This window comes from Lissotriton vulgaris, chromosome 6 (assembly GCF_964263255.1).
Source record: "Lissotriton vulgaris chromosome 6, aLisVul1.2, whole genome shotgun sequence".
Lineage (NCBI taxonomy): Eukaryota > Metazoa > Chordata > Amphibia > Caudata > Salamandridae > Lissotriton > Lissotriton vulgaris.
Genome location: NC_141694.1, coordinates 129415301 through 129430937, shown reverse-complemented (window position 1 = coordinate 129430937; position 15637 = coordinate 129415301). Strand labels below are relative to the sequence as shown.

The following is a 15637-nucleotide window of genomic DNA, read 5'->3' as shown; positions in this document are numbered from 1 at the left end:
TAAATGTGCATTAATACCCTGGTATTGTAATTAATACCAGAGTATTAATACACTCAATCAATCAGGGGCTTGTAAAGTGCGGCTAGTCGCCCGTGAGGGTATCAAGGTGCTGGTGGAGGGGGGCTGCTGTAGGACATCAACACCCAAAAAACTCTATTTTTCGTAGGCAACCTGCTCCGTAAAGTAGGTTACTTTATTGAAATTCACTTAAATGCTTGTTCTTTTTTAAAATAATTTTAACATTAATGGCCTTACTGCGATGGCGGTCGGACAGCACACCGACAAGCCATTGGACTGCGATGGCGGTCCAACTGCCGACAGCCCTTCAGTCCGACCGCCGGATTACAATCCTGGCTGTCATACACACAGCAGTTGGGGGGGAAGACCGCCACCTCCACCAGGATAAATTATACTGATGGAGCGGCGGTCGGAATCAAACGCCCGAATGGCAGTGGTGCCGAGGCAGGCACTGCTGTCAGGATTACGATTTCCCTTTCTGACAGCCTTTTCATGTTGGGTAGACTGCCAGGTAAAGGCTGTTAGAAACTGACTTTGGGGGCCCCAAAAGGGATTCCTGTACATTGTGAACCACTATAAAGTGGCCTATGGGGTACATTTAGTGCCCCTATTCACCTCCATCCACCGTGTGCCATGCGTTGAATGAGCAAGGGGTGGGAGAGAGGGGGAAGTTGACTATGCACGGGGCGGGAAGGAGGTGGAAGTTGACTGCGCAAAGGGCGGGAGGGAGGGAGGGTGATGTTGACTGTGCAAGGGGTGGGACGGAGGGGGAAGTTTACTGCGCAAGGGGCCGGAGGGAGGGGGAGGTTGACTGTGCAAGGGGCGGGAGGGAGGGGGAAGTTGACTGGGCAAGGGGCAGGAGGGAGGGGGACATTAAATGTGAAAGGGGCGGGAGAGAGGGGGAAGTTGACTACGCAAGGAGCGGAAGGGAGGAGGAAATCGAGTTCGCAAGGCGTGGGAGGGAGGGGAAAGTCGACTGTGCAAGGAACAATCGGAATGGTTGGGAGTAGCAGACCCTCTTATCTATATACTCCTCGCTGGGAAGCTACATATTGAGCACCTCCTGTACAGTGTCATGCACTCCATCATAAACAGGGTCATCTTTGAGAGATTTTTGTGATATGTCAACAAGACATGAAGTTGTAGATAATAAATACCCAAATAATAATAAAAAGGATCCCTGTGTGTTTCACTGTGCTCAACTTCGAGACTGAGTAGATGATGGCGAGCGTCCTTTAGGGGTTTCATGTTTATGGCTCCACAAGATGGAGATTTCTCTGCAGGTGGCCCTTGTGTCCTTGCTTTAGGCTCCTCTTCAGCTACCTGGTAGGTAGTACAAGGAATTCCAAACAACCCACGGTTATTACGTTTCCTAGTATCTCAAGTGAAGGAATCTATAAGGCTTGACCAATGCTAACTGTTCTGAAGTAGGTGGAAAAATCTCACTGTATTCAAAGGCCAAGATTTTCTGCCTTATGAATGATTTTCAAACTTTAAATTAAGGTTGCCTTTGGTTGGCTACAGCTTCCCACTTTCTCATGCACTCTACCAAGAAATCCACACATTGAATTTTAAGGAGACTCAGCAGGGCTAAGACTCGTTTGCTAAGGGTAGGAACAGGGTTTCCTCTGCCTTCCTGAATGATCGGTTCCTGTGGAAGAGAGATGACCACAGACTGTGTAGGAAGCCATGCCAAAGCAGACTGAAGATGTGAATGGAGGTTGACTCAACAAACCAAGTCAACTTCAAAGCATGACATCCTGGCATTCAAGCCAGGAAGAACCAATGACAAAGCATCAGCTGAGGTTAAGGAGCAGCAGAGACCATTTTCTCTCCGATGAGTCACGACCCTGATCTGCCCACACCGCTGGGTGCCCTTTCAGCACCTGCACACAGGGTTTTTTATACCCCTGCCACGGAGGTTATATTCTACCGGGTGCAGGCAGTAGATTTCCGAACAGTTTCACTCATGTCTCTAGCTAGTATTGTACAGAACACTTCCTAAAACTGTAGATGCACTCTAATCCTGACCCAAGTTGAAGATGCTCAAGCTGTTGAGTCCAACATACACCTTCAGAAAAAGGGGACCCGGTAAATGGTACATTTGGGTTACGACTGGCTTCTGTAGTGCATGATGCTCCAAAGGAAGTTCACACACAGCTCTGATATGGCTACAATCAAATCATTTGTCGGCACTGATGCCCGGGTCCATCCACTCTCCATGAAGTAAGATTCATTCCTCATGATCCAACTTGCTCAAATGTACACTTGATGCATAAAGAGAGAAGTATTCACTTTACACTCCTTCTGTGACTATTATCCGATGTTCCTCACCTTGCATCCGGGTACCACCAGAGTATGTTGCTTGTGCCTGGTTCAACAGTGAATTCAGCAGACATCTGTTTGGTAGCCCAATGTTATCACAGAACTAACTGTGGCATTGAGATCATCTCGTATTGCTCACTACACAACGAACAAGGTTGCCCGTCCACAGAGGAGAACATATTCTCCACACACTGTCACTTGATGCATCCTCTCTCACTGTACGGCACAGTGGGAAAAGTGCACTGCCCTCAGTTGGAGTTGTACAAATACTGCACCAATTAAGTGACTAAAGCAGGAGCACAAGAAATACTCTATGGGACCTGAATGAGAATTACAACAATGAAAGGTGGAAGGGACCTAGCATATTGCCTCCTTGTACACTAACAGTACAATCTATGGAAGATAGTGAAGAAAGTCTCCAAGCAGACAAAAAGAAGACATGTGCCATATGAAAAGAGGAGGGTATGCGTAGTTTTCTTATTACCTAATAATAAGCAATAACCCATTACCTTTCCACTGTGGAAAAAACACTTTGTGACCCAAATGAAAGACAGACAGACCATTGCCCATACCCCCAAAACACAGCGATATTGTTCTTGATAAACATCTGTCATTAACACTGACATTTTGATATTGATTACTTTCTCCTCCCAGAAGCTGGAAATTGTTACCTTGCATCCCCCCCCAAAAAAATCGGCAGTAATGCAGGGTAAAGCACGGTCAACTTCAACACTGGGGTTGTGCAGGATTTCTTATTTGCAGCTTACCTCGTTCCCAATGACGTCGATGTTCTGCTGAACCTGTGGGACCCACTGCCTTAAAATGGCAAACAGTTCTGAAACTGACGTGTTCGGGTTAAAGAGAATTTCTTGACAGGCTGCATCGTTTGGGTCAAAGAAGGAGAACTCTGCCGAGATAAAAGGTGGGAAGATTGTTGCAGCACACAGATCATTACAACTGAACATTCTCAAAGAATCAAAGAAGGAAAGGCTGCAGCACACATTTATAATGCCTCATAAAACAGATAAACATTCTTAGTCCATGTTTTGACACACAACAGTTACTGCCTTTGGTTCTTAGAAGAAAGCATCTCCTGTAGATGATGATACTAACATTTCATCTGTATGCCAAAGGAGAATACATTCTTAATACATGTTGATGGCACATTCTGCCCTACTAGATGGTCACTTACAACACAATTGCATCAATGTGCACTTTTAAAGAGAACCATAGTTTGACGTGTTGGTGGAAAGTTTTTCATATAAAATTAAGCAAAGGGCAATGAAACCTGGAAAGGAGTAGTCCGACTCACATCCTTTGCCGATGTTTGACAACTTGTAGTTTTATAACCCCACTGATAAGTGTTTACTGAACAAAGGTGCACTCATGTCTCTTTTCATGTGCCCAATCTAGTACTGCCAGCCTGAAGCAGCATGTGCATCTTCCGCAGATGCTGAACAGCTGTGCATGCCCTCTGCACTATAAGGTGATGGTCTTCTGATAGTCCAGGGGCGGTGCATCCACTGGAGCGCCAGGGCACTACCCCACTGTGCACCTGCCATCGCATTTAAAATACACCGATTTTTTCCAGTTTCAAAGTGAATTTAATTATGGCCCTGCAGTGACGTCTATCCCCATGGTGACGCCAGATAACGTAACATGGGCTGATCTAAGCATAGTGATTGGCAGTTACCCTGCCCATCGCAGTGAAAATGAAGTGCGCATGTTAGTTTGGCAGTTTCGTTTTCCACGGCCAGCCGGACATGCATACTTAAGTTCTCTAACTATTCTGTCCACATGAGCCGAGGAAACACAGACGCAGCCCCCTAGACCCTATGCGAGCGCCATGTCTGCGTGCCCTATCCAATCCGAGTGCAGCTGTCATTCTGTTCACCAATACAAGCAACATGAGCGCCCATCATCATTACACACCTCTGGGCTGGGACCGCCGGATGCAATATGGCGGGCCACCAGTGGTGGGGCATAAAGTGAAATTGAATGTCCTTTTCCTCCAATCAGAGCCATAGAAAAATGGACTGTTTGTCATCGCTGGAAAAAAAATGGTTGTCTAGACTTGCATGCAAGGTACGTATAGCTGAATGTTGTTGACAGAGACCAGACCCCCCAGGGGACCTTTGGGAGAGTGATTAAATGTTAACGACTGTTCACAGTTTACTGTGCGCTTTGCAAAGAGCACGCAAACTAACTATCTCCAGACCAGGAGGTGCCGGACTCTCCACCGGTCACCCCTCGCACACCCCTCCCTCGGGTGAGAATGTGTCAGGACCTGGCACCACGCAGTGCCATCACAGCAGCAGCGCCACCTCTGCTGGGTCCCGCTGTGATAAGAGCATCTGATTGCAGCCTCTAGGTGCTTTAAATCCTTGGTAGCCGCGTGAGAAGCCCACCTTCCAGGCACCACTGACCTCACTGAGGTTTGTAAAGCACAGTCTTAGGTTAGTGGCCAGTGTACAGAAGTGCAGGTGTGAGTGTGCATCCTAAATCAGTGCAAAATAAACTCACTCTGAGGGAGTGAGAAAGGTAACGCCTTCTAGGCGCTTCCAGTCCGAGGTAGATGTTCCAGTTTTCAGTGAATAGCGCTTGTTACTATGACCACTTAAAGCTGTAAATCGGAGCTTTCAAACACAACAAAAACACGCACAATATAAATAACCTGCGAGCTGCTCGGATAATTCACTGTTTCTCACTACGGAAACGTGGCACCAAATAAAAAAGAAATCCATCTTCTCGATTTAGCAGTTGTCAACCCCCCCCTCCTTTGCGCAGATTCACAGTTCCTTAAGGTGAGTTTCAAAGTCGAGGGACATTTAGTTATCACTGCACCCGTGCCCCCGTTAGCTCACGGAACAGGGCACCACGCACCTGCACTTTGCCACCCTATAAGGCACATCCCCATGTGAACTGCATCTCACAAGAGAGTGACAGTTCGCTATCGCCACCAACGTGGGATCATCGTCCTAGGATTTCATTCCAGATAAATGTCTTAAACTCCCTGTGCCCACGAAAAGGAATGTGACCTTGGTGCGTAATGTCATCTGGTGCTCATGTAAAGCACATTAAGTAGGGTGACCAGGCATCCCGGATTTGCCCGGACCAGGCCCACCCCACCCAAACATGAGCCTGTCCCACACAAACAGGAGCCTTGGCCCTCGCAGGGACGGCATTGGACTCAAAGGGATGAACTAAGAAAGGGAGCAGACCAAAACATCTCACAGGCCCTAGTGCTCCTAGATCTGTCGGCGGCGTTCGACACCGTCGACCACAATCTACTGGTTGAACGGGTCGAGAGCGCCGGTATCCTGGGCATCCCCCAAAAATGAATCTACTCCTTCCTCAGCAACCGCCACCAAGCCGTTCGCCTCTCTGATTTCTCCTCCAAGAAAGAGAGACTCACTTGTGGGGTACTTCAGGGGTCTTCTCTTTCCCCGCTCATATTCAACCTGTATATCCTTCCGATGATCTCCGATCTACGTAAGAGAGACGTAGCTATCTTTAACTACGCCGATGACATCCAGCTGGTCTATACTATTGACTCTTCCTCTCACGCAATGGAAACCTTCCAATCCACCATGACGTTTATCAGTAATTGGATGAACCTAAGCCAATTAAAATTAAACCCAGATAAGACCGAGCTGGTCCTCACCAGGCCGGCAGTTAACCCTTGGAACCCCAACTTCTGGCCACCCGCCCTGGGCCCCCCTCCCTCCCCAGTCAGCACGGTCAAAAGCCTCGGGATCACAATCAGCAGTGATCTCACCCTAAAAACTCAGATCAATACTGTATTCTCCTCCTGCTTCTTCGTAGGATCCGGAAAATTAGTAGATTTCTCTCCTTTGAGGCTCTTGTTCAGGTCACTCTGGCCCTAGTCATGTCTCGCATTGATTATGCCAATTCACTTATCACCAGAATCCCCGCCTACCAACTACAAAGGCTTCAACTGGTGCAGAACCAAGCGGCCAGACTGATACATGGGCAGCATAGGTCGCACCACGTGAAACCCCTTCTTAAAAGCCTTCACTGGCTCCTAGTTGCCCAACGATGTTTCTTCAAACTGGGCTGTCTGATTCACAAAGCCATCTCGTCTCACGGGCCTGTCTTCATAGCCAACAGAATTCAGCACTATTTCCCTCGCCGCGCTCTTCGCTCTGCCAGTTCCAATCTGTTGACCCCTCACTCATTTAAACGGAAGAAACTGGGTGGACTTCGGTTTACGTTCTTGGCACCTCAGTTCTGGAACACACTCCCTTCCTGAACTACGTCAAATCGATTCATATCCCATGTTTAGAAAATCCCTTAAAACTTGGCTATTCTCTCAGGCCTACGATCAATAGCTCACCTAGTGCACCTGTTCATGCAGCTCCCAATCAGTGCCAAGAAACCGTTGGTGTACGAGCGCTCTGACACACACACACACTTTTTGAGATTATCGCAGCCGCACCCAGAGTACTTCTAGGTCTTTAAAAGACCATTTACATGTTAAGGAGGCTTCGCTTATTTTTTCACCCTTTCATCTCCACATGGCAAAGACCACAAATCCTCTCTTTGACAATGGTCACCTTTGCCTACTGTTCTGCTGTGTGGATATGTCTTTATTTTATTTTATGCAGTGCAGGAGAAAAGAAGTTGGTTTATTCCTATTCACCTTTCCTGACCCCTGCAGCTGCTTAGCACATCAGGCTGTGATACAAAGTTTGTTTTATGGAGTAGGTAGGAGAATGTGTTACTATTTGTTTTTCTTTTTTAAATCTGCACAGGCCCAGCAGGACATTTGAACAGTTTTTATCATTATCATGGTTGATGCAGGACAACAATAAGACAATATAAAATGCCCAGATAACGCTTGTGATATATGATCCTGCTGGAGAGCAATCATTGTCTGTTAGTAGTTTTTAAATGCAGATGAACTGTATTTTATGTGGAAGCTCAGTGGGTTACTGCCTTTGTCACAGAGATCCTTGTTTTACTTGCAGTTCAGAAGTTACAATCCTAACATAGGACAGTGACCAATGAACTGTCACCAAAGAGTTGCATACAAACGTGAATGGTATAGTTAGAACTTCGCTTTTTTTGTTTTGTGATGTAGTTAGAACTTCCTCACTCTTTAATTATTCTAATGCTGCTAAAATGAGTATTTTTGGGCAGATATACATTTTTATCAGTAAAGCTGACCCCCATGGAATACTCTTTAAATACTAAGGTTGTGTTTCCCCAGACCACCAGTATGGATGACGTGACTCCTACTACACCTTGTAATCGTCATTGGCTTATGTGACATTACCTGTAGACTGATTTACATACTCTTATGATTCATTGTCTCTGTATAATGTGTGCGTGGTGTAAAGTACTGACACACACTAAACTGATATGCGCTATACAACAAATGAGAGAGGGGCTACGTAAAGATATGGGGCACTGTTGGAGGGTGGCAGTGAGGGAATCCGAGGAGGATATAGTGGGAGGGCCCATGGGCGTCCACAGGCGGGCAAGGAGGGGCGTTTGCCCCCCACCTGGAGCACCCCTCCTTGCCCCCCCTGCGGACACCCATGCTTTTACGGACGTCTTTTGTCTGTAATTCTGGGCCCTGCAGGGAACAGAGCTGTTCCTTGCCAGAGGACTCAACTCCCTGATGGGGCGCCCTGCACGCCTCCTCGCAGCCCCTCCAGCCCATTGTCATTCTGTCTGTGGCTGATTATCACATACAGAATGACAATGGCCAGTTTGAGCTGCTAAAGATACAATCCACCCTGAACCAATGAGGCAGCTCAGCGGGTTGGGTATGCGCTGCAGAGACCAGCGGACACAGAGCAGTGTTGTGTGTGCCATGATCGGGTTTTTCTCCCTAAGGCCATGAAACGGAACAGGCTCTGCCTCAAGTGCCACTTGACATCACCACTGCTAGAGGTGGTGCGGAAATACACCCACCCCCTTCAAACTCGTGCTCAATGGCATTCTGGTTTGTGCAGTCCTTTCCTTAATCAGCCATAGGTGAAAGTGCAGGCTGCATCCTAAGGGGAAGTGGCAAACTAGGTCTGGACACCAAGACCTCCTTTTAACACAGTGTAGCCTGAGAGCAAAGGGTCTTCAGAATGAAGTTCGGTGGGGGAGGGGGGGGGGGGGGGGGGGGGGGTTGGAAAGAGTCAAAAATTGAGATTGCAGCGTAGCCTGGATTTCGGATCTCACTAAAACGTACACAGTCTCGTGTCAATAACATATCTATCTGCCAGTATGCACCCTATCATGTCTGGCAGGACGTGCCGACCCTGTGTTTAACTGCCTTATGTCCCTCTGTACCCCACTCCCCGCATTCACTGCCTAAAATCCCTCGGTACCCCACACCTCTCGCTCACTGCCTTATATCCCTACTGCTCGAAGAGCCAGGTCTTGAGGTGTTTCCTGAAGGTGAGGTGGTCCTGGGTCAGTCGTAGGTGAGTGGGGAGGGAGTTCCAAGTTTCGCTGCCAGGTAGGAGAACGATCTTCCTCCGGTGGTGGTTCTGCGAATTCGTGGGACGGTGGCGAGGGCGAGGCTGGTGGAGCGGAGCTGGCGGGTGGGGGTGTAGAACGAGAGTCGGCTGTTGAGGTATTCGGGCCGATGTTGTGGAGCGCCTTGTGTGCGTGGGTGAGTAGCTTGAACGTGATGCTTTTGTTGACAGGGAGCCAGTGGAGGTTTCTCAGATGGACGGATATGTGGCTGTGGCAAGGGATGTCGAGGATGAGTCGTGCGGAGGCATTCTGTATGCGCTGGAGGCAATTCTGAAGTTTGGCAGTAGTTCCTGCGTAAAGGGCGTTCCCGTAGTTCAGTCGGCTGGTGACGAGGGCCTGGGTGACTGTTCTTCTGATTTCGGTGGGGATCCATTCATCTTCTACCTGTTCTCTCCCCTTCCACTCGTTCTACCTCTGTTCACCCCCTTACTTCTGTTAGTACCTCACTCCTTTCTCGATACCTCTACTTCTTTTCCTCTTCAGTAACATCTCTCTGACACATCTCTGCACTTCCTTTATATCAACGCACCCCTCTACCTCACCTGTCTACCCCAGTCTTTTTTATTCCCTCTTCCTAAGCTGACTCTACCTGTCTGACACACCTCACCCTCTCTCTACCTGGCCCTCTCACGTTCTACGACTGCGTTATTCTCCCCTCTCAATCTTTGATTTACCCGTCTCTGCTCCTGAATCTTTTTCTTCTACACCTCACTTCTTTGTCTACCCTTCACCCCTCGCTACCCCTCTGTTTGCCTCACTACAGTCTTTACCCGACCCACCTTTCAGTGCCTCTTCCCATTTCGCCTCCCTCCCTCCCAGCGCTCTCCCAGCATGCATCTGTTTCTCCCCTCACCACCATGCCTGCCTCTACCCCTACTTACCTTTCTAACCAGCCTAACTTTCTACTTCCTGTTATTCCTGGTAGTGAACCTTTCATTTCATGCCTCCGGTTGTATTACCTACGCATTCAAATTGAGTAGGTCATTACTGTGCTACCCACATCGAGACCCAGGCCCCTAGCCTCTCCCAGATATAACAACAAGCATTGGCATAGCCAATAGGTCTCGCCTTTGGGACCTGCTGCATAACTAAATACTTATAAGGTCCCAAAGGCGAGACCTATTGGCTATGCCAATGCTGGTTTTTCTCAGCTTGGCCTGAGTATTACCCGATCCGGATTGTCTGCCATTTTAGCCCCGCCCCTATTGATTAACATTAGCCACGCCCCTTCATTTGCCAGGTTAGCCCTCCCCTGGAAAAATTTCTGCGGACGCCCATGGGGCCTATAGAGTGATGAGGGGCACTGTTGGAGGTTGGCAGTGAGGGAATCTGAGGAAGAGGTCATGGGGTGGAGGGGGAGCTAGGGAGAGATGAGGGGCACTGGTGGAGGGTGGTAGTAAGGGAGTCTGAGGAGGGGTTCATGAGGGGGAGGGGCTACAGAGAGATGAGGGGCACTGGTGGAGGGTGGCAGTGAGGGAATCCGAGGAGGAGGTTATGAGCGGGAGGAGCTTTGGGGAGATGAGGGGCACTTGTGGCGTGTGGCAGTGAGGGAATCCAAGAAGGAGGTCAATAGGGGGGGACTATGGAAGCATGAGGGGCACTGTTGGAAGGTGGTAGTAAAGGTATTTTTTGGAGAAAGAGGTTATTGGTGTGGGCCAAAAAAGACTTTCACATCAGCGCTAAAGCCGGCCCAGTCAGCCTTTCTGTTTTTGTTTATTTAATTAGCAGTCGGAGCATAAGGGCTACTGTGGAACATACTTTAAAGTGTGTGCTAATTATATTTACTGCTATATTCAATGTTTTAAGTTTGAAGGTGATTTTTCTAATGTTTTTACCCGGAAATATGAAAGTGGAGCCTGATGGTGCCTGATATGGGGCCAAGGTCAGCTGTGAATTAAGTTGGACTGCAGGAGTAGTGGATAATCAATCCTTTAAGGGAGAGAGTGCGTCAGGTGGAGGTAGTAATGAAGAGAGATTCTCCCTGAAGGCTCGCACAGAGAGAGCCCGAGAAGTGTCACTTGCCTGATACTCCCACCTCAGAAACCTCCTCTTCCCATCAAAGGAACATTACATGGAAAAAACTCTTTTTGAGAGGGATAGTATTTAGAAAGAGATTTGGAAAAGAGTGCCTTTAACTGGGCCTTGTAAGACTAAGAAGAGATAAAGGAGGGCCCTGAAGCAGGCCTGCCTAGACGTTATATATGCAACAAATCGAGCCCGCAGTGGCCCATCCAAATGCACCCTTGGCCCACCCAAATAAAAAATCCTGGAGCCGGGCCTGGCCCAGACGGTCCCGGGTTTTCACCCCGGGCAGATTTCAGGAAATTTAGCTCCTGTCCTGGTTTTTAGAGAGGGACGAATGGAAACTGCGGGAGGTGTTTTTTTATGTTTTACAATGTGGGGATTGTTAGTAGTTGTTTCAAGAAAGCAATTTAATTAACAGGCAAGCTTCTGGGTTTAAAAATTGTATTTTATGTATGTTCTAGCTGCCTTTTCTGTAATTCTCTGCTGAGGGCACTGTCAGTCACGCAATCGTTTGATTGCTCAATGAATGAGTCCGCAAGAGAATGCAGATGCGCGCCATGGCCCTGCTTCTACCATCACTTAAATCACTACCGGAATGTGACTGGCACCATACTTCTCACGACTGCCAATCATCTCATTGCATTGTGTGCTGACCCTGCTCGTGCACCTTGCCATTTCACAAGGCATTATGGATGTCCCGTGAGGGGCGGACATGTGGTTACCTTAGGCAAGGACAACAGCAATAATAAAGTGCCATGACCTTCTTTATAGAAGAAGAATAAAGACTGCACCTTTCAGCAAGATGCGCTTCTCAGATTTTCAGAGGTTTATATTAAATAACTAGATAAAGTCCGTATTTGTAAAGTGCGAACTACTCACCCTTACGGGTCTCAAGGCACTGGGGGCCGTCATGGAAATTAAGTGAGCTATTGCCCAGAGTCACATGGTGCTGAGCTGCGCCGAAGCCAGGGATCGAACCGTGAACCCTATGCTCCGAAGTCAGCTGCCCTGGTCGCTGCACCACACATCTCCATTGTTAACCACGTAAAAGAAGGAGCTATATATTCCATATGCTCACGTACTGGGACGCTTTCAAGCAATCATTAAAGGTTGACTATGAGGGCTATTCTGCCCTTGCGAAAGGGAAAAACATGAAAGGGTGTTCCCTAGAGAAACAGAATTCAAAAATTCAACCCACATCAGCAACTCACCCATACATAATAATACAGAGGATTTTATTCAAAAAAGTTTTTAATTTTCATTTTTTTCACATATAAATATCAAAATATTTCTTTTAAATAGATTCATTTAGACATAAGAAAACATTAGAAAAATTAACATAATCATCAAAAAACAATGACAGTCTAAAAGCTAGGACACGCAAAATCAATTTAAAGAAGGGCACCAAATACATCCACTCATACATGCAAACATCACTTTTATACAGTCACTTCCACACACAAGTATTCACATCCATATCACTACACACAAGGACAAGAAAAGCGCCGACGCGCGTTTCGGACAAGTGCCATAAAAGGCTTCCTTCATCAGGGCGCACTTGGTAAAAAGCATGGGCAGACACAGAATTAATGTCTGTGGCAAGGTCTTGAGAGGCGGTCCTAGGTGACAGCAAGGCTGAGGGAGGGTAATCTATGGGGGGAAAAAAATATTAAATTCAGGACTAATCCAGATAAAGTTAAATCACAAAAGGGTGGCCTGGGAAAACGAGTCAGCAAGACAAAAAATTCAGTCAACCAAAGACATACAATTCACTAAAAGGAAGACTGTCCTTATATCCCACAAGTAATAGAACCCAGCGACAAAGTGAGGAATAGATAAAGAAAGGTGTATAGCCAAGTAAAACCAATAATTCTCCAAAAAAAAGGGGGGAAGTGCATCCATATTTAAAACCAATTCAAAGAGAAGTAGTCTACCTAGAAAGCTAAGGGTAAACGAGACCAGTAGAGATATATAGAGGGGGTCTATAGATAAATGAGAGACCTTATAAATGCGGTAAATAATCTCCAGGTTCCACAGGTCAGGAGGTTACAAATTAGGAATAGCCCCACATGGGATCCAGGCGTTCACAAGGAGCAAGAGTGCAGAAACAACAATTCCGCAAAGAGTATACAATATCTAATAGGGACATGAAAAATAAATACAGGTGTGACACGTATCTAAGAATAGCAAGCATGGCAGAGTAAGGAAAACAGGAAAGAAACAAATGGTAAAATACCTCAAAGAGAATGGCAAGAACTGTAGTTAATACAGGAGATAACGTAGATGCCTTTTAAGAAAAAAGGAACGACCTGAAAGGTAATAAGTGGAAAAACTAATAATTAAACTACACAAAACAGAGAAGTGTCGTGCCTCTGACATAATAAATCGACAAACGTGCAGAGAACTACACCATACCTTAATAGAATGTACTTAGAAGTGTTTAGTCAGCGGTAAGGTGGAGAAAAAAGGTATCCCGCAAGTGCAGGACATGGATTCCAGAAAAATACTGGGAGCCTAGAGGGACAATGGAAAATGGGTTTCAAAACTCCATAATAGTAAGGAGGAGCGGACACAGGTAACATGAGGCAAAGTAGAAGGCGGCGAGAGAAGCGCATGATCAATTAGACTGACCTGAAAAGACCCGTAGGTCTGAGTGAAAAGTGGCGTCCTCAAGGGTGTAAAACGCGGAGCTCCTTCTCCCTGCAACGTGAAGGTTTTCGTCGGTAAAGGAAAAACGCGGGGAAGGCGGGATTAAATACACACGCCTAGACGGAAAATGACGAGCACCTGTGTGCCATAAAGATAAACGATGGACCAAGCAAAGTGTAACGAATAGCAAACACAAACAAGGGACTAGGCGGATAAACAACCATAATGAATAAACAGAAAAAACAGACTTTTCGACCCGACTACCAGTGAGAAATATACACAGGTAGGAGGCCGGTAAAACAATAACCAATAACAGACAAGGGGGAAATAATAAAATAATATATAAATGGATACTTGAACCCAATACATAAAACAATAAATAAAAAACGACCAAAGGGATAAGAACAGAAGAAGGACTATACTACAAGCAACTTAATTCTAACGCAAATCCAGCCAAAACAAAGCCAAAGGAATAAATTCTTAGGGATATAGAATCTACAGGTAAGTTACAGTATGGCATTCTCCCAAGGAATAGATTCATTAAGTCCTGAGACAGCCGTCTCAAGATAAAAAATCCAGAACACTTCTCTTTTGGCCCTAATGGCATCAATGTTGCCATCTTTGGGATGTTTTATTTTTTCCAAAATGAGCCATTTAAGGTCTTCCAAGGTGTGATTAAAGGCTTTCCAATGTGCGACAAGGGGTGCTCCAGGGCGCAGGTTTCTAATACATGATTTATGCTCCGATAGCCTGGTTCTGAGCTCCCTCCCTGTTTCTCCTACGTAGCCCTTAGGGCACGGACATGTTATAAAATATACAACATTGCTGGTCCTGCAATTCGTCATATCTTTCAACACAATTCTTTTTTTGTTCCAAAAAAACTCAGGGACAGTTATGATGTTATCACAAGCGTGACATCCGCCACATTTATGACTCCCAGAAATGGGATTCGCCCCAGTGATGCTGCGTTGGTTAGCCGTAGGCACATCAGGCAAAGAAGCTCTAACCAGGACATTTCTGAGATTCCTATTGCGCCGAAAAGCAAAAATAGGTTTCTCAAATTTTTCCTTAGTTTTGTCGAGGTTAAGAAGATGCCACTGTGAATTGATAACAAATCGAAGTTTCTCATTGAAATTAGAATGGGTGGTGACTAACACCAACTTGTCATCAGCTTTTTGGATTTTGGATTCTAGAAGAGCTTCCCGGTTGTAGTATTTGGCTCTTTTGTACGAGTCCCTAATAAGCCTATTAGGGTATCCCCTATCGAGAAATTTCTTCTTCATTACAGTGGCATGAGCTTCAAAATCCCTCGGATCAGTACAATTCCGACGAAGTCGAAGGAACTGGCTGAAGGGTATACTGTTTCTCTGCGTACGGGGGTGAAAGCTATCGTACATCAAGAGGGTGTTACGTGCTGTGGGCTTAGTGTAAAGGGAAACCTCTATATGTCCATTAATGACCTGAATCCAGATGTCTAGAAATTCAATTTTCGAGGGGCTGATGTTAGCAGTGAATTTAAGATGGGAGTCACAGAGGTTAATCCATAGGATAAATTCATCAAGTTGGTCTCGAGAGCCTCGCCAGATGAAGAAAATGTCATTGATAAACCGGTTATAGTTCGTGACATTTTCAAAAAACGGAGCGATCTCATTAGATACAGGGTCCCTCTTCTGTTTATTTTCTATTCTGCCCTTGCAACATCTGGACTCATCCAGCTGCACCAGCAGGAGTACCACCACTGCTGCCCCCTTTAGGCCGTACACAGCAGAGCCGGAATGAAATCCAGGGATGTTAATAATAATACAACTATTTGTAAAGCGCAAAACAGCTACCTCCCAAAGGAGGTGTCCCGGCGCTATAGCGACAAGTGACAGCAAAATTAAAAAAGGTCAGGCACCAGCCATCCAATGGCATTAATCCACGTTAAAGAGACAGGTCTTAAAAGCCTTCCTGAATAAGCATTCCAATTCAATTTGCCGGAAAGCCGGCGGCAAAGAATTCCAGAGCTTAGCCACTCTTGCCACAAAAGATCTCCCACCCCAGCGCTCCTTCTTAACTCATGGGGGGACAAGCAGATTCTGATCATTGGACCGCAACAGGCGAGTCTGTTTTTAGGCAG

The 15637-nt window shown here is 46.5% G+C and overlaps 1 protein-coding gene across 5 annotated transcripts in view; it reads right to left on the bottom strand.

The window, feature by feature from the left end:
* CLIP4 (CAP-Gly domain containing linker protein family member 4) overlaps positions 1–15637 on the bottom strand; it is a 303168-nt gene that overhangs the window by 211109 nt on the left and 76422 nt on the right. For all 5 annotated transcript variants that reach the window (XM_086926149.1, XM_086926148.1, XM_086926150.1 and 2 more), the window contains exon 3: positions 3111–3250. In XM_086926149.1, the coding sequence (XP_086782275.1) occupies positions 3111–3250 (140 nt within the window). The remainder of the gene's footprint in view (positions 1–3110; positions 3251–15637) is intronic.